We start from the raw sequence: 18,864 nt of genomic DNA on the forward strand, positions 1-18,864 counted from the left end.
TCAGCCTCTTGCCCCCAACAATCTGGGTCCTCATTTTATCCACCTCGGAAGGATGGAAGGCTGAGTCAGCCTTGAGTATGATCCTCAATTGGGCACCAGCTGTTTAAGGAAGTATAACCTGATGCATAATTAGATGGAGAACCTCCAGTACCAGTATAACCATGAAGCCATAGCAACTTGGTCTTGCCAGGATTAAACTGAAGCCTGTTCCTCTTCATCCAGATCCAAATAACCTTTGGGCACAAAGAACAAGGTATCTGGTTGAGTATTATCAGCATACTGCTACTACTTGACTCCAGATCAATGCATGTCCTCAACCAGTGGGCTTTGTGTAGCTGTCCTACAGGAGAGGTGAGTGTCAAGCTTTGAGGCACTCCACAAACTGGTGGATTTGGGTTGGACCTCTCCACATCAGTCAACATTGACTGTGATTTGCCACAGAGAAAGAAGCACTGCAGCATCGTTTCCCACTCTGAGACTACATCTCAGTCAATAGATGAGCAAGCAAAGTGTTTCTCCTGTAGAACGTACCTAAACCCAGCTCTTACAGCTGGCCTACTTCTACTTTCACTATATAAAGATTTATCTCCAATGAATAGGAAAAACTATATTAAAAGTTTTTCTCACATTTTTTGCCTAGGAAAGAAGATGCAGCCATATAAAAGCATAGCTCTGCAGAGAAGAACTTTTCCCAACATTAGGGAAATAATATTTATAACAGATCTCCATTATCCATTAGTATCTCGTGAAATAAATATAAGAGTCCCTGGAGATACTTCCTCTAATAAAGTGTATGAGATACAATACTCATAAAACGTTATATAGTAGAAAAATTCTCAAGCAAGCAACTAACTATGTGTTTCAATAGAAAACCAAAGGACAGGCTGAAACAACAAGATTGGCATTTAAGACATGGTTAGGGAATATATCTTGAATGACTTCAAAATTAATTGCACCTTACAGAATTGGTGGCTAGCTAATACTTTATATATATATAATTAAGAACATTTGGTAAATTAGACAAGGGCCAGATGATAGGAGAAGAGCAAATACCCATCTTCAAAACGGAGGGGGAAAATACAGCAAACTATGACCAGTCAGGCAGTTTGACAGCGATACCTGGGAAGATTCAAGTGTCATAATCTACAATTTGGTTTTTTTTAACATTACCCCAATCTGGGGATAGCAATTTACAGGAGCAAAATAAAATTTGGCCACAGAAGTTACACTCAGAGATAGTTGAATTTTGATTATAAAGAAACTAATCTTTATTGACAAAGTCTTTAAAACCATTTGTTTTGAAAATATCAGTTTTCATAACATCAACATAATCTTGGTCTTGGGCCAGGAAACTAAACCACTAATTTTATATTTTTGATTCCTGTCTCCTTGAAAAAAGCCACAAAGATACGATACAAGCCTTTAAAGAAACAGATAGTTCTTGCTGCACTGAAAAGAAGCCACCAAGAGTCTGGATTTCAGCCGATCAGCTTCTAGTTCTCGGAAAAACAAATCATCATCATCATGTGTGATCATGTCCTGCAGCTCTTTAATTTCTTTCTCCAGCTTGGATCTCAGTTCACGTTTCACTTTATTTAATGTCTGAAAAGAAAGCATTAGGATTATGTTGAGCCATCTGTCACTTCATTTATAGTTCTAAATCTTTGCAGGAAAAGTGTGCATAGTTGTCCGGCTGAGCAAAATACTTCAAAAAGAAGTTGGGCCATTTATTATAGTTTTAATCATAATTAAATCTATGTAATAATTTCCCCGTTTGTCAGATTAATAGCACTTAGCAATAGCACTTAGACTTATATACCGCTTCACCGTGCTTTACAGCCCTCTCTAAGCAGGTTATAGAGGCAGCATATTGCCCCTAACAATCTTAGGATGGAAGGCTGAGTCAACCTTGAGCCAGTCAGGACTGAACTCCTGGCAGTGGGCAGAATCAGTTTGTAATACTGCATTCTAACCACTGCACCACCATGGCTCTTGTGTACAAATTCAACTACAACATTTGGGAGCCATCTTCAAAGCGCTGAGGAAAGAATGTGCATTTCCTCTCTATGGGAGAAGACTTACCTGGGTATGTACTCGCTCTCTGGTTTGGATATCTCGACGTTCTTCTGAAACAGCTTCGGCCAGCATTGCAAACTAAAAGAAAGAAAAAGAAAAATTAATAATGGACTGCGAGAGATTTTAAGCACCATCTTTATGATATCAGGAGCAAACCTACCTGATCTTTGTAATAGTTTTCCATGGATTGCAGTTCATCTTGATACTGCTTCTTTTGTTCAGCACGTTTTTCCTTGGCATATGACCTCAACTCAAGAAATCTTTGTTTCTGAATTTCCAAAGCTTCTTCAAACAGTTGTTTAAATATCTACCAAAATGACATTTCGTTAACAAGCATAACAGCTATTTAAAAAAAATAATTTCAGGCGAACATAACTATCTTTAGACACAGATCCCAAGTCCAACTTTGTCACAAAGTTATATATAGAGTGAAATCTTAGTTTCCCTTTTGACAATTTTGATTATCAGTTTTGACTCAGAAGCACTATCCAGCCATTTTATAGATAATTCTTTATTCCCATAGGAGATCCTTCTATTGTTATCAAATTATCCTTGAGCAGAAATGGAAAACTCATTGGGGTTTGTAACACTTACTATAAAACCTTGCAGATTAGGAATTTCATAATATAAAATATGCTACAAGATCAAAATTCTTATTTTATGCCCTTGTGATGCAAAGGATGTAGCAATTGGGACTGTTGAATTGTTTAAAAAAGTTAGCAAGAGAGAGAAGCAATAACCCAATGTGTTCTCCATAAATAATCTAGTCTTCATTAATCTGAATCACAATTAATCAAATCAATTAACTGATCATTTCCTTTCAACTAGTTAATTCACTATATTTATGCATATGCATCTTACTGAACTCCCAGTACAGGTAGTCCTCGATTTACGACCAGAATTGAGCCCAAAATTTCTGTTACTAAGCAAGACAATTGTTAAATGAGTTTTGCCCCATTTTAGGACCTTTCTTACCACAGTTGTTAAATGGATCATTGAAGTTGTTTCGTCAGATAACAACTTCACTTATCAACTTTCGGTTGATAAGTGAATCCGGCTTGCCCATTGACTATGCTTATCAGGTCACAAAAGGTGATTACATGACCCCGGGACACTGCAACCATGGTAAATACCTGCCAGTTGCCAAGTGTCCAAATTTTGATCAAGTGACCTGGAGGATGCTGCAAAGGTTGTGTGACAAATGATCATATGTCCTTTTTTTTCCAGGACCACTGTAACTTCAGTCATGAAATGAATGGCTTTAAATTAACAACTACCTGTAATAACTTTTTGAGGCAACAGCAGCATGGGAAATGCAATTTTGATTTTAAAAAGCAGGCAAGTTGGCTCCCAACTTTTAAGTTCATTAACTACCCTCTGACATTTGTGGTACAGAGTTCTCACCACTAGGTTGCCTTTCCAGGACGTAATACTCTATCCTTTTCTTGATCAAGGAATGGTACACGGCAGCTACAACACCTAAGCACTTCCCAAATTCATCATACTAGCTGATGGCACTCAACCACCTAATGTAGGCATTCCAAATGCGATGCTGAAATGGGAGTTGGTGGATTTACAACTGCAATCACACCCCATGCTGAAAACGTTGTAAATTGTCCCAAACTCTTTCAATCTGAAGAGTGAGATCCCTTAACTTACCCTTTCCTCCCGTGTTCTGGTCCTCATCATCTTGGCACGTAGCTGAACTCTGTAATCTTGATAGTATTTTTTGGCTCGGGCAACTTGCTGGCGTCCCTCCCTCATTTTATTCTGTGTATATTTCTGTCTCTCAATGCGCTGCCTAAACTCGTGCTGAAAAACAAAGCCAAAGAGGAAAAGCTATTAAGATTCCCTGAAGACTGAGGAGGGAAGCCGCCCCTGTTTTCTGCAAATATTTAAGCAATGCTCTAAAAGGCACGATGCCTTTCCCCTTTCCTATGGTGCAGCTCTGGCTGGAAAAGTGGCAGTGCTCCAGCATGTCAGATTTCTAGTTGGCACTGAAGCAGGTGCAGGAATTTGTTAAGCCCCAGACTTCCTAGGGGAATGATTCCTAGGACTGAGATCCTACTAGGCCCAGATGCATTTGGAAGATGTCCTGCTTTCAGTTTGGAGTCTTAAATGTTCCACTATGTATGGCAAGGGATTACTTTCTAATAGCTGACGTTGTTTTTTCAATGGATTGTTCAGTTTTTAGTCCCAGTTGTGAGTTCTGGTGGCACAACAGTTAGAATGCAGTATTGCAGGCTAACTCTGCCCACAGCCAGAAGTTCAATCCTGACTGGCTGAAGATTGACTCAGCCTTCCACCCTTTGAAGGTCGGTAAAATGAGGACCCAGATTGCTGGGGGCAATATACCGACTCTGTAAACCACTTAGAGAGGGCTGTAAAGCACTGTGCAGTGGTATATAAGTCGAAGTGCTTTCACCAGTGCTATTGCCAATTATATATTGGTGAGCCACTGAAGAAAAAACTACAGCAGTTTATAAAAGCACATGATTGGTATTTTAATTTATTATATCTTTATTCTCATAGCTCTACATTTTTATAGAGACCAAATAATGTTCTAATATATTGTTAGAAGGAATTGTGTTTTGATTAAGTATAGATAGTATATGTTTATACTGTTCTATTCTTGGACTTATATTTTCTTCAGAAAGGCTGCCTACAAATAAGTTTTAAAATTAAATTATCATCAATATATTAGCTTGTTTCCACATATACCAATCTCCTGTTGTGAGCCTGCTCTCTCTTAAGAACGTCCACCAGTAGATTGTGCTTCTTCAGTGTTTCCAGTACCTGAAAGAAGTACACAGATTTTATTCATGTATCACTGATGATGTTACCTACCTGGGTAATGAAATGTTTGCAAGAAAACAATCAAGCTCAGAGAGCACCAAGGACCCCACAGATTTCTTTATCACACCTCTGCATATTAACCAATTTAGCAGCTCTCAAGAAAGATTTCTCCACCATGATCTACTCTCTTTCAGAAACACCTGCTGAATAGTTTCCATGCCAACTTGGACTAAAATTTCCAACATCCCCAATCATCATGATTTACTCACAGAAAACCTGACTCACATTTGAAGGCAGATGCATTTTATGTATTTGATTTTTATCCCACCCTTATTACTTAGAATAAATAATTCGGGGTGGCAAATGTATCTCATACTCCTCCCTCCTCCTATTTTCCCCACAATAATAACAACTCACTCTATTTCTCCTCACTTTCCCCTTTCCCCAGCTACTCCCTCTGCTTTTTCGGGACTTGTAATCCATTTTCTCCATTACTGCTCCCCCATTTCCTTCCTTTTTCAATGTCACAAAGTGATCGAGTGACATCAGCCTATAAGAATAAAGCTCTGGTTTGAATAAAAAATCTCAGACCCTCCTAGAGTAAACATAGAGGCCAATTCATTGCCATTAACAATGTGCCAAAAAAACCCACAAAACCCTACAAGTACCATTGGTACAAGTAGCCTTCAACCTATGACCAAAATTGAGCCCAAAACAAGACAACTGTTAAGTGAGCGTTGCTCCACTTTAGGACCTTTCTTGCCACTGTTGTTAAGTGAATCATTGCAACTGGTAAGTTAGTAACATGGTTAAGTGAATCTGGCTTCCCCATTGACTTTGTTTGTCAGAAGGTTGCAAACGGGGATCACATGATCTGGGACATGACAATATGAGTCAAGTGCCAAGAGCCTGGATTTTGATCATGTGACCATGGGGATGCTGCAATGTTCCTTAAGAATAAAACACGGTCACAAGTCACTTTTTTCAGTCCCATTGTACCTTTGAACAGTCACTAAACCGTTGCAAGTCGAGGACTACCTGTAGTCCTGGTTAGTGCATATGACTTTCATCCCATGTTTGTATCTTTTAGCCATTGCTGGCACATTTTTGTGCCTCACTTTTGAAAGGCCGTGACTTTCTTGAGCCTGCAGATAACTCACTTCATTTTGTAATTTCCACTGGTTCCTATCTCTGGGAGATTTGAATTGCTCAATTTGGGAGAGCTGCTGCCGCCACATCTTGTTCATTGTTGGATGAGAAATGTTCATGTGAGGAAACTCTTCGAGTAGTAAAGGCAAGAGATCGTTCTCTTTGACTTTCACTGAAAGAAAGAGACAGAGCTAAGCAATGAACAGCTGAAGAGTGGGCCCTATGCTTTGGTTGAACATCCTTGCACTAGACCTAACTGGCATGTATATTTATCACATAGACATGTTTGGAGAGCATGGAAATGATCACGTGCCATCAAGTCATGTTGAACCTTAGCAACCACTTAGATTTTCTCCATGATGCTCTGATTCTAACTTGATCTTTCAAGTCTTTCAACAAGGAAACCATCAGCACTATAACTAAGTCCATCGAAGAAAAATGTGTATCTCTTAAATGATTTTTCTTTTTAAAAATGTTTTTATATTCTGTTCTACTTCTTTAAAGGAATGATATTGGCCAGCTCCATAATTACAACTGTACCCTATCTAAGGGAATCTGGCAGCTGAGAATTATCATTGCTTCTTAAGTCTCATTTGTAATGAGAAATAACTACTACTACTGGTGAATTTATGTCCATGTTTTCCCAAACAGTAATGATATGTGCTTGGACTCAAAAAGACCTTGTAATCCTGACCCAAGAAAAACAATTTGAGGATCCTCTGCATGCTAAGGTGATATTATTGAGCCCAGTAAAACTGACAAAAGGACAAACTGTTTAGCACTGAAGGCCAGCTGAAATGCATAACAGCTCACAAAACATCACACAAAACAGTACTTTTAAAAAGCAGTTTGCGAGGTATAAACCATGGCTTGTACGCACGAATCAGTTTGTAAACCCAACAGTCAAACAAGTTACGTTGGTGCTGAAATTCAATGCATTAATCCTGTTTGATTGTGAACTGACTTTTGAAAACACATAATTTGCTATCTAATGATTTTTTACTGCATTTATGTAATTCTTACGGATGCAGATTCTTCTACTTTGAAACCACAACTCCAAATGAGATACTTGATTGTGTTTGAACTAAATACAGGCTAACATTTTTGTCATGTTTGTATGTACATGCATAAAAGTCCTAACCCCAATGGCAGAATACTAAAAAAGAAAGAGAAAGAAATCAATGTTTGAAAAAAAAAAGTGACTTTTCTGCTAAGTGGTAGATAGGGTAGCTGCTTTATCTTAGGACTCTCTCATCCATAGATTTGCTCCATCAGTTGAGCATCACAAACACATAGAAATATTTAATTAGCATGGTCGTTGTTAATATTCCCTGCTCTTAGCCTATAGCAAAACAAGCATAGCAGTTCAGTATAACAGCTGCCATAACATATTACTAAGCAATATTGCATACCGGTGCACAAATCTGAAGTTACTCAGAGTGGAGTTTTTGCACTTCATATACTGGGTGAGAATAAAGCATTCAGGAAAGAACCATTAGGGGACACCCTTATGGTCTTTTGTAGAACTGACACATTTTGAAATTGAAGGAGGTACAATGGATTATTTTTAAGCTTGAAATGTTTTGGCTGCTCCTTTTCTTGAATTTTGGCTGCTCCTTTTCTTGAATTAATTATATATAGCTTGACAGCATTCATGGTTACTTTTTTTTCTGGGTCAAGGGGACAGGAGGCGGGGAAAGAAAAGGAAAAAGGAAGGCTGTTGGAATGCTCTGCTTGGAGAAGCATTGATTTGTAAGCAATATACCAATCAGGTGACAGACTAAGCTAAAGAGAACTAATAAAGAGTTGCAGCCATGGAAGCCCAGCCTTCCTCGTGACCTCGAAGAAATTGCTGATAAAAGGCTCCCTAAATTCTCTGCTCCCCTTGCCCAGGTTTAAGACATATGGAGGCAATCAGAAAAGTGTTTTTTCACAGCTATATGCGGCTAAAATGCCAGTGATCTTGGCCCATGCACTAAAAGAACATGCTTTCAGAGGCTGCCAGGCTCTCTCTACCAAGAAGGGTTCAGTTCTTACTTGGAGCTGTTTTTTTTGGCTTCGCAAGACCTCCTCTTGAAATCCTCTGGTTGAGTTTGGAATGCCGAGGTATATTTTTTCGAGAATAAATCTTTGCTGCATGTGAGGTTCTTGGAATTCCCTTAAGTACGTTCTCTTTGTATTTTTGTTCCTGGACGCAAACACACAGAGAACAAATAGTTACTGGATCACTCGTTATGCCAGTGCAGGCAGATCTTAATGACAGCTCACGATTCATGCAGAAAGAAGTACAAGAAGAAGCTGGTGAAATGAGTAGATTGACATTTGAAATTAGAGAACAAGAAGATAAACAATTTTACAAAATTTGGGACCTTTTCCATCAATGGTTAGATAATAAAATGCAATAATAAAATACTTAGAATTTTAGAAAATAATGAATATATAAAGATGTATTTCTTTTTTTGTTATTATATCTATAAAATGTTTTTAGGATAGATTTGGGGACGATTATATGAATTGTTATAAAATAAACTAAGTAAATTATAGTTATCTCGCAAAATATGAATGAACAAAATTATAGTCAAATGACTGATTAATAGTGATACTAGGGTATTCAATTTTTGATTGATAATATGAGTTATTATGTAATGTAACTGTAATTGAGACTATGAAATGGATGCACAAAAAATTTGTAAACCAACCAACACACTGCTTGTACATTTATGAAAGAAAGTTGGATGTTTTTTATGTTTTGTTTGTTTTTGTTTGTCTTTAAAAATCAATAAAACTTGTTTTTTTGTTTTGTTTTTTTAAAAAGAAGCTGGTGATTTTCTGTACACCAGACATTTAAGCTCTCCAATGGCTAGTTAATATGGCTACATGTCTTTAAGATGAAAGCCTTAAAATATAATCTTAAAAGGCAGAAAGGCCTTTCTTCACACTAATCAAAAGCACATCTTGGCCTCTCTAGCTACAGAAAATCTTATTCCCCCATTTTCAAATATCTGGTTTGGAGCCAAAGAGGTCAACATCTTCCACTTCAAAGACGACAAAGACTACTACTGTATTGGTTTCCTCTCAGAGTTTTCCAGAATGGCTTCCCCTGGACACACACTGAGGGAGAGAGGTTGCCATCTTGCTTCCTCAATATTTGGAAGTGATACTTCAATCCAAACATACAACTTTTAAAAAAATCTATATTGTCATCATATCTGTGGTATCCGACTATCTATTAAATGAACAGTGAATAATTTCCATATTAAATCAGTAACTGGTAACTGTCCAAGTAGCATTTTCCCTCAGAAAATAACACTAAATAATACTAAATCTCCGGCCACATCCTAAAAACAACTGTTTTTCTGACTCTGATCACAGAGACAACCTATTACAGGTAGTCTTCAACTTACAACAGTTCATTTAGTGACCATTCAAAGTTACAATGGCACTGAAAAAAGTGACTTTTTCACAGTTACATCTCTTGCAGCATACCTATTGTCATGTGATCAAAATTTTGATGCTTGGCAACTGGTTCATATTTATGACAGTCGCAGTGTCTCGAGATCATTTGATCACCTTTTGCAACTCTCTGACAAACAAAGTCAATGGGGAAGCCCGATTCACTTAACTAGCTTAACAACCGCACTGATTCAATCAACAGATGTGACAAGTTGTAAAAGGGGGCAAAACTCACTTAACAAATTTCTCATTTAACAACAGAATTTTTTTTGGCTCAATTGTGGTCCTAGGTTGAGGACTACCTGTACTAACCACATCAGCTCAGAGTCAATTTTCATCCATAAAACTCTTTTAACAGGCGAACAATTTTAGGTCCTTACAGATTATTTTTACAGCTAAAAAACTAAAATCTGTATAAAAGAAAACAGAAAGTATGCTGAAAAATCAAATCTAGAATTTTATCTTTCTCCTTTTAAAAAAACACGATGAATAAGCAGCTATCCATACTGGGCTATGTGGATTTCGATTCCAGTAAACAAAAATTATGACCAAGTCACACCGGTGATCCTGATATGACTGGATCTTTCTAGAATTTAACACAGGGTGAAAACATGACCAACGAGAAGTGCACACCTCGAAAAACAGGACCTCCTTCCCAAGAGTCTCAGGAAAACTCATCTGTCTGATTTGTCCGAGATACACAAAAAGTGACCACTACAGGTAGTCCTCAACTTATGACCACAACTGGGAACAGAATTTCTGTTACTAAGCAAGGCAGTTGTTACGTGAGGTGCATCCAATTTTATGACCTTTTTTGCCATGGTTATTAACTGAATCACTGCTGTTAAGTGAGTTGTAGTGTCCAACTTCCCTCATTGACTGTTGCTTGTCGGAAGCTAGATGGGAAGGTTGCAAATAGAGATCACATGGCCCCGGAATGCTGCAACCATCATAAATAAATGCCAGTTGCCAAGCGCCTGAATTCTGAACATCGAGGTGCTGCAATGGCTCTAAGTCAGACAACTGGTTGTAAGTCATTTTTTTTCAGTGCTCTTATAACTTCAAACTGAGACTTAAGCAAATGGTTGTAAATTGAGGATAACCTGTATTTAAAGTTCTGCTCAGGTAAATTTGGTGGGGAGAAAATCCTCACCAAAATTTAAATATATGAGAGCTGACCTATTGCAAAAGCTGCCCTTCAAATATTAACATTCCAAACCATACTGAGAAATATTTCTCTGCTGCCTTACCATTTCCTGAGCTTTTGCTTTTATCTTCGCAAGTTCCAGTCTTTCACTAGCTTCGTATGCTCTTAGGTCTTCGTCATAAGCTTTACTCAGATGCTAGAAGACACAAGAAAGTCCGATTGCTGTCTGTAACAAGTTATTCATTTGTGAAACATGCCTTTTGTTTGATCGTTCTACCCTCACAGCAGTTCGCCAACGAAATTTTTAAGAAATCAGGAATTCCATTTAATGTGGGTCCTAGGCTATTGAAACTTAACATATTTAGATTCAGCTGCAGTTCTAGAACAAAAAACTCATATTGAAAGAGCAATTAATGATTGAAAGTTTCAGAGCCAGAAAAAAAAAAAGATAAGCTCTCTCTTTCTATTTTTAAAAAACCTGAAGAAATTAAAAATGATCCAAGAAAGACAAAAGTTAACCAATATTAAGGCTTCCCCTTCACTATTTCCACCTATCTAAATGTAGAAGGTAGAAGACATAAAATTGAAATACATGGATATGGATCTACAATAAAAGATGCTGTTCAGATAAAGTTCTAAACCAAGCTTGGGGTTATAAGAACCAATATCCTAAATATTGACAGAAGTATCCTAGTTATGTATTAATTTTTATTTATTACATTTATATGCCGCCTATCTCGCAATTTGTGGAAACTCTGGGCGGCTGTCAGTCAGAATAGGTTTTATTTCTTCAAGTGGATGTGATCAGGGACCAGTCTCAGTGAGGAGATTAGCTCTCAGTAGGCAGATTTCTGAGCCTCAGGTAGGGACTTCTAGAGATTCATTCAATAAAACAAATAAGAGCACTTGCACTTTCGCTTCCTGCAGTCATTCTACCTATACTCTTAATTCTGTCACTTTCTTTTCCTCCATGTCTGTTTTTTACTTACCCAGATTTCTCCACTGGCATTTCCAAAAGTGTCTAGTCTATATTAAGCATCTCTAATCACCCCTTTATATCTTTCAGTAATTATTTTAGCCTCTCATCTAGAATAATCCAATTAATCATGCTTTTGGATTCGTGCCCTTTCCATCTGCATGTGTGGAGACTTACCCTGAAACCACATTGTTGAAACAAAATGCCATTTTTCTACAATGAATGATCAGTTGCATTCATTGCTGTGTCTCCAAATGGTGTGATCACTTTTTATGGACTCTTTTGTCTCATTTCAACTTATCTATTCCTGTTACCTTAATAAAATATTTTCTCTCCTTGGATTACTTTCATTCAGAACACTCCACAATTTTTCCCAAACTTATTTCTGGTTCTTCTACTATCATCATTCACTGGACAATAACTTTTTTCTCATGCCCGTCCACAACAATTGAGATGACACCAATTCATACTTCCTGGGATAGTTATTAGCCTAGTTAATTTTATATTTTGACTTCCCTGTATGATTTCTCAATGCCATACAAGACTGGTCTTTTTACATTCCGATCCTTTACATCTTTCCCCATTCTTAATTTCCCAAATGTACAATTTATCTATTTTTCTTTTATTTCCTTCATTTATCCAGGCTCTTAGTTGTAGTCTTCCACTTGCCATACTAATCAGTAGATGGCCAATAAATATTGACCTCAGCCAACTCCCATGGCTTTGGTCATCAGATATTTTTAGTGTGACAGCAATAGCATTTAGACTTATAGACCACTTCACAGTGCTTTACAGCCCTCTCTAAGCAATTTACAGAGTCAGCATATTGCCCCCAACAATCTGGGTCCTCATTTTATCCACCTCGGAAGGATGGAAGGCTGAGAATCTTGAGCCTGGTGAGATTCAATCTGCCAAATTGCTGGCAGCCAGCAGTCAGCAGAAGTAGCCTGCAGTACTGCATTCTAACCACCACAGTGTGCCACTCTTCAATAAACTAGCTTTACCAGGTTACTAGCTGTAACCATATCTGTGTTCCATGGAACATTCCAAAGGTGGGATTCAACCGGTGTTACTACCGGTTCGGTGACTACGTTTTGTCCGCCAGATGCATGCTGCGCAAAAACCATTAAGCTGTGCCGCCCAGACAGCTGAAAAGTGCTGTGCGCAGGTGCGCAGCATTTGAAAAGCCACTTTTTTCCTGCTTTTTCAAGCCGAGCAGAACTGGTAGTATCCCACCCCTGGAATATTCCCTCCCAACAAAGGACAATACTGGTCAGCTTCAGAACATTTTGGCCATTATGTTACAAGCAGGTCAGTTTTTTCCCCAAGCAAGCGCATGCTATTCTATACAAACTCAGATTTCTAAAGATCATCTAGCAAGCCAACATACAATGCTACCGTCCCACCCATTGGGAGATATGTGCAGCATACTGTCACACTCGGAACATGTTTTTCTTTTGGGGACAATATAAAATCTCTGTTCACCCAAGTTCTATTGACCGCCAAGGTTCCATGTACGCTGAGAGCATCTATTAATACATTCACTCAGTAAGGCGTTGTTTAGTTGCCCCCATTTCCATTCCTGCTGCCATTACCTTTGTTCTTAACTTCCTTTGATCCTGTTCGTTTTGCCAGCATATTCGCACCCTTCGCGGTGGCTCTTCTGCATCTTTCTGAAGAGGACTATCTGACACATGTGATTGTTGATAATTGGATGGAGGCGGGGAAGCAGAAAATGACCGTCGCCTGCTGGGTGCTTTCCTTAGCCAACAAATATCTACGAAAGAAACAAACTTTAGATAGCTCTCCCACAATTATTTAAAAAAACAAAAAACAAAGGATCATAAAGGCCCTTTCAATAAATTTCAGAAGCTCTGTTTCTAATGCTTGCCCTGTCACATCTTTGGGATCAGATACAGGCTGCCCTGTATTACATTCAATCAGATACACCTTTGGAAAAAAGTACCTTTGAGAGACAACTACGACCTGGATGACTAAGAATCTCCACAAGCAATCCAAGACACTTTTTTTTTTACATTTAGCAATTAGATTCAGGCTCCTTGTAAAGTTATTGTTTTTAAACTTTTGACTTAGCACAGTTCCCAATAGTGCTCAAACCCCTCAGTTTAGCTATTGTGACACCCATTATACAAAGAAATCTCTTCAATCTCGCACTTTCTATCTAGAAGGTGTTACTATGAGAATTCTCAAAAGTCCTAGCTAGCATGGCCAACAGGAATTATGAAAGTTGTAGCCCTGATAGATAAGGAAAATGCTAGATCATAGGCAGGTATGTAGCTATTTTCTATTCCTGATGGAAATTATATGTCCCAACCTAGAACAATACAATTCGTTCATTAATGAATTTCAGAATGTTACCTGATTGTTGTTTGATTTGGCGATAGTCCATGATGCTGTCACTGTGCTGAGAAAGGGTATCCTCGTCAGCTGATAACTCGTCCTGGCTTTGTTCACCCAAAGCATGCTTTAACATCTGTATTTTTTAAAAAAAAAAATCTATTCAGAGTTGATTTCAAAGTAATCTTCCATGACTTTACATGCGAAACACTTGCTTTTAATCAAGAAAAATAATTAAGTACACAAAGTCTAATATTTACTTCAAACACTCCATGTCACCACTTTGTGCCACTGGCTATAGGCTGAATTTGCACAAGCAAAGGAATGGCTGATAGAACTCTATAGTGCTATAGATATATAGAGGTACTATTAAAGAACTCTCAGTAGTGCTATATTACTTTATTGCACTATAAAAGACCGCAGCAAAAGGTTCTGCTGTGTATTAATTATGCTTCCTAGAGTGAAAAATCCCTTCAAGTAAGAAACAAGTATCCAAGGTTTATTTAGTCCATATTCCTTGTTTCTATATTTTCAGAGTCAAGTTTTTTTTTCTTTTGCTGAAAATTTATATTTAGAAATGTGAACTAAACTTAAGAAGCCGTACATTCCATTTAATCAAGCAGGACTAGAGTATCTCCTTCTACTGCATGTGTAAGCCAGGCCTGAACATATTATAACCTTGAACTTCCGTTCAAAACAGGAAGCCCAATACAATTTAGCAAGAAGCAAGGGCAAATTCATTCTGCATGCATTTCAATTCAACAGACTGATAAAATGGCACTTAGCAATAGACTTATATACCGCTTCACAGGGCTTTATAGCCCTTTCTAAGTATTCTAAGAATTCTCATTTTACCAATCTCAGAAGGATGGAAGGCTGAATCAACCTTGAGCTAGTGAAGATCAAATTCCTGGTAGTCAGCAGAATTAGCCTGCAATACTGCATTCTGAACGGTACGCCCCCAAGTGAGCAAAAGAGCCATTTTGCATAAAAATAAATATATAACAGAAATATTATTTGTTTCAAGTGTCTGTAGGTATTAGGGAACCAAGACCACTGCTACATGACCAGATAATGGGAAATAAATATTTTGTGCAACATGTAAACCCTATAATATGCAATTCACTTTCCTGACTTCAAAATGAGAGGCACTACAACTTAAAGCCAATTTACAAAATGGAGGGAGAACGTAGGGATTCCTACTACCAAGCAGAATCCATAATGGTTCCATAATTTGGGTTGGGTGGGTTCCATAATTTTACGAAGAAGCTTTCATAACTATTTTTCTTTACTAAATACAACCTTCTGACTAGATGTTGCTCCTGGCTGTGAAACTGGATATTTTCAGATCAGGTGAAGAAATAACAAAACAGATGGTTAAAGAGAGAGAGAAAAAAGCCTGTTGCAGCACAGTAAGGGAAATAATGTCTGTGCTTTTCCAGATATGTTCAGTGATAAATACTTGGGGGTAAAGGGTAGGAATTATGGAAACTAGAAAAGTCCAGCTTCAACGGAAGACAACTCCTTGCTTGCTAATCCCTCAATATCATGCTGTACTAATGAGCTACCATACTCCAATCACTTGCTTTGGGTCAGAGGTTGCAGTGGGTGGCTTCTTAGGTTACACCTCAGGTACTTAATTTGAAGAGGAAAGATGGGGAGGTGAAGAAATAGGGGGACTCAAGAATGCAGACTTTGCTCTAGAATCCAGAGCCAAGAAGCAGGAAGAAATCCTTGATCCTTCCCTGACTCTTCATGCAAGAGAGGACCTAACCCTTTCCTGTTGGCTCGGGTCCTCTGCTGACCATGAATCCCACAACAGGCTTAGCTTCAAATCAATCTGCAATCCAATCCAAGAAAAAACAAAACATATGACATATTTTGAAGTGTGATTTCAGTTAACCTGTTTCAATGGGCATTTTCCCCCCTTCCAAACAATGCAAGAGTTATCAGGCTAGTGTCAGCCTTGACTGAAAGGCACCCACAGCAACAAACCCAGGGAACTCTGGCAGTCTATTGAAGGACAGATGAAGAGTCAGTTTGAGGTGAAATGACAGCTCATCCAGGCAAATGCCAAACTTGCTATTGTGCCATACTCATCAGAGGTGGCCAGACACCGCATCAAATCTACAAGTGCCACCACAAACTGGCTATGATTTTGTAAATTTTATCAATAAGTAAATTATAAATAAAGAATGGTATCTCCTAATTATTTTATCGTGAATACTGGATTACTTTGGAGAAAAGTTACTCTTGTCAAGAGTATTTTACATTTGTCAGAGTTTATCGGCGTATAACACGCACTTTTTTCCCCCTGAAAATAGGGGGCAAATGATGTATGCGTGTTATACACCGATATAATGTTAAGAAGCCTTCGGTGAATGCTGCTGGGATCGGGATCAAGGACACAAATGAAAGAAGGGGAGGGAGGAAGCAACGAAGCCTGTCCTTCTCTCTGGGTCAGCTCTCTCAGTCGCTCTCTCGCTCCTCCACCAGCCCAGGAAGAAACTGCTTCAAAGAAGCGGGGGCTTTTCCTGTCGCTCTCCCCACCCCACCCCGTCCGCCCGCCCGCCCGCCCGCAGTGCTCTGTTCTGCCTGCCTGCCTGCCTTCGTTAATGGTTGAATCGGAACAGCTTCGCTGAGTAAAAGAGGCGAATAGTTATTATTCTCAGCCGAAGCTGCTCCCAAACAACCAGAAACTAAGGCAGGCAGGCAGAATTTTTTAAATTTTTTTTCCTGAAATTTCCCTTAAAATGAAGATGCGTGTTATACGCCTGTGCGCATATACGATAATACGGTACTTGCTTGTACTTTAGGGTTTAACAAAGCTCAAGAGGATGATTGCAGGATCCTAAATTGGTTCATCTCTATCTGCTTAGCTCCAGTCATGTTGCTTGTTTGGTTAGCACAATCCCAAGAATTGTTGACATTAACTTACTGCATCCAGTTCATTCAGCCTCCGGGAGAGTTTCTGTGACATTTCAGAGAGTTTTTGCTTTGCGCGTCTTTGGGGAAGAGAGTCTTCTACAAATGAGTCTGGCAGAGCAGGGCGTTCTTTCTGGCTGGGAAATCGGAGTAAAACATGATAAAATAACATACACAATCAAACACAAACACACAATGAGAAAGAGAGGGAGGGAGAGACAGGGAGAAAGAGGGAGGGAGGGAGGGGGGAGGAGAGAGAGAGAGAGAGAGAGAGGTTGGAGTGCAAAGTAGACCACAGACCACAATGGCTTACAAAATTCAGCCAGAAGTCAAGACCAGGTATTAATATTAAGGACAGTAGACCCTGAGCTGCATTTTGGCAGTATCAGAAACATTCACCAATAGGTCCCAGTAGATACACAGCTGTAATTCTATGCTACTTCCATAAATAGTAGATCTGATGATCGAAGAAACAATATTCAATGCACATCTATGAGCTTTAAGATGAACACTGAAAGTATAATACTTTACAAACGGGATCATCTTAAGCATGTAAGTTGGCGCATGGGTCCCTATCCCTGTTTTTCAAGAGGAAAACAGAAAGATGGGTAGGTAGAAAAGAAGAAAAGGAAAGAGGAGAGGAATTAAAAGAAAACGAACATTTAAAAAAAACCAAGAACATTATTGTACCGTATTTGCCGGCGTATAAGACGACTTTTTTGCCCTGAAAAACATGCCTCCAATTGGGGGTCGCCTTATATGCCGGGTCGACTTATACGCCGGCAAATAGTAATTGGGAAGCACTGCGGCTGCCCACGGCTGAGGCATTTTGCGCACCGTGGAACGAATCCCGTGAGCCGAAGGAACAGCCAGCCTTCTCCAGCTCCCAAGGAAACGAGGCTCGCACGCCGAGCTCGCTGAGGTATCCGGCTGGGGCTGTCAGGAGTTGCTACCGCTGGCGCGGCTCCGCGCGGCTCCAGTCCCGCGTTGCCTCGGGAAGGAAAGGCAAAACCAGGAGCCGCTGCTGCCATTGCAAAGCGCCGCCGCGGCTCTTCCTTTTTGCCTTTCCCTTCCCGAGGCAACGCGGGACTGGAGCCACGCGGAGCCGCGCCAGCGGTAACAACTCCTGACAGCCCCAGCCGGATACCTCAGCGGAGCCCGGGCGGTGCGAGCCTCGCTTCCTTGGGAGCTGGGAGAAGGCTGGCTGCTCCTTTTGGCTTCACGGGATTCGTTTCCACGGTGCACAAAAGTGCCTCAAAAAAAAAAAAAAGTGCAAAAGTGGAAGGCATGCGGAAGAGGGGGCGAGTATATAACAAACTATATTTTGAGTGGAAATGTTGGGGTTCGCCTTATACGCCGGGTCGCCTTATACGCCGGCATATACGGTAATTCAGTTTTGTCTTCCGGATGCTTAAGCTGTCTTTCTTCTTTTAACTGTTCTTCAGGCAAGCTGTCCACATGGACAGCTTCTAAACTAAATGAATGAGTAAATAAAACCTTTATTGCTCTATATATTAATGCATTGATTAAAAATCTTAACAGGACCATGTGATCAAGAACATTTTAGAGCCAGCGTAGCATTCAGTCCTGTTCAATAATTTGTATTTTGCTGTAACCTGCTTCTGAAAAATTAGTTTTTGCAAAAGGATTTATTCTATTTTTATTTTATGTATCAAATATACATAAAATAATATAAATATACATTTCAGTCACAAAGTGATTCTACATGGTGCACAATTAAAAACATAGAAACATAAAAACCACATAAAAATTTATTTCAGTAAAAGAAGGCAGTTAAAACAATAATTAAAAAGGTGTGGGGCAGATGTGAAGGCACTAACCAATCTCAAATTTGTGTGTATGCGACTTGGCAGAGCCAGGCCCTCAAATTCTTTCAAAGGGCCATGAGAATTGGGGACCAATCTCACCACTGGGGGGAGGATATTCCAAAGGGGAGGGGCAATGGCAGAGAAGTCTCCCTTCC

At 39.2% G+C, this 18,864-nt stretch overlaps 1 protein-coding gene across 1 annotated transcript in view; it reads right to left on the reverse strand.

Moving 5' to 3' along the window:
- Window positions 1–1,223: 1,223 nt before the first annotated feature.
- CEP95 (centrosomal protein 95) overlaps window positions 1,224–18,864 on the reverse strand; it is a 35,698-nt gene continuing 18,057 nt past the window's right edge. The window contains exons 12-22 of the mRNA XM_026678758.2: window positions 16,894–17,017; window positions 13,977–14,091; window positions 13,193–13,374; window positions 10,725–10,817; window positions 8,059–8,209; window positions 6,033–6,193; window positions 4,798–4,872; window positions 3,736–3,888; window positions 2,237–2,383; window positions 2,083–2,154; window positions 1,224–1,602 (exon numbers count right to left, since the gene is read on the reverse strand). Of these exons, the coding sequence (XP_026534543.2) occupies window positions 1,423–1,602; window positions 2,083–2,154; window positions 2,237–2,383; window positions 3,736–3,888; window positions 4,798–4,872; window positions 6,033–6,193; window positions 8,059–8,209; window positions 10,725–10,817; window positions 13,193–13,374; window positions 13,977–14,091; window positions 16,894–17,017 (1,453 nt within the window). The 3' untranslated portion in view covers window positions 1,224–1,422. The remainder of the gene's footprint in view (window positions 1,603–2,082; window positions 2,155–2,236; window positions 2,384–3,735; window positions 3,889–4,797; window positions 4,873–6,032; window positions 6,194–8,058; window positions 8,210–10,724; window positions 10,818–13,192; window positions 13,375–13,976; window positions 14,092–16,893; window positions 17,018–18,864) is intronic.

The sequence above is a fragment of the Notechis scutatus genome, chromosome 2 (genome assembly GCF_049901735.1).
Source record: "Notechis scutatus isolate UNSWTSFEM ecotype Mainland chromosome 2, rNotScu1.2, whole genome shotgun sequence".
Lineage (NCBI taxonomy): Eukaryota > Metazoa > Chordata > Lepidosauria > Squamata > Elapidae > Notechis > Notechis scutatus.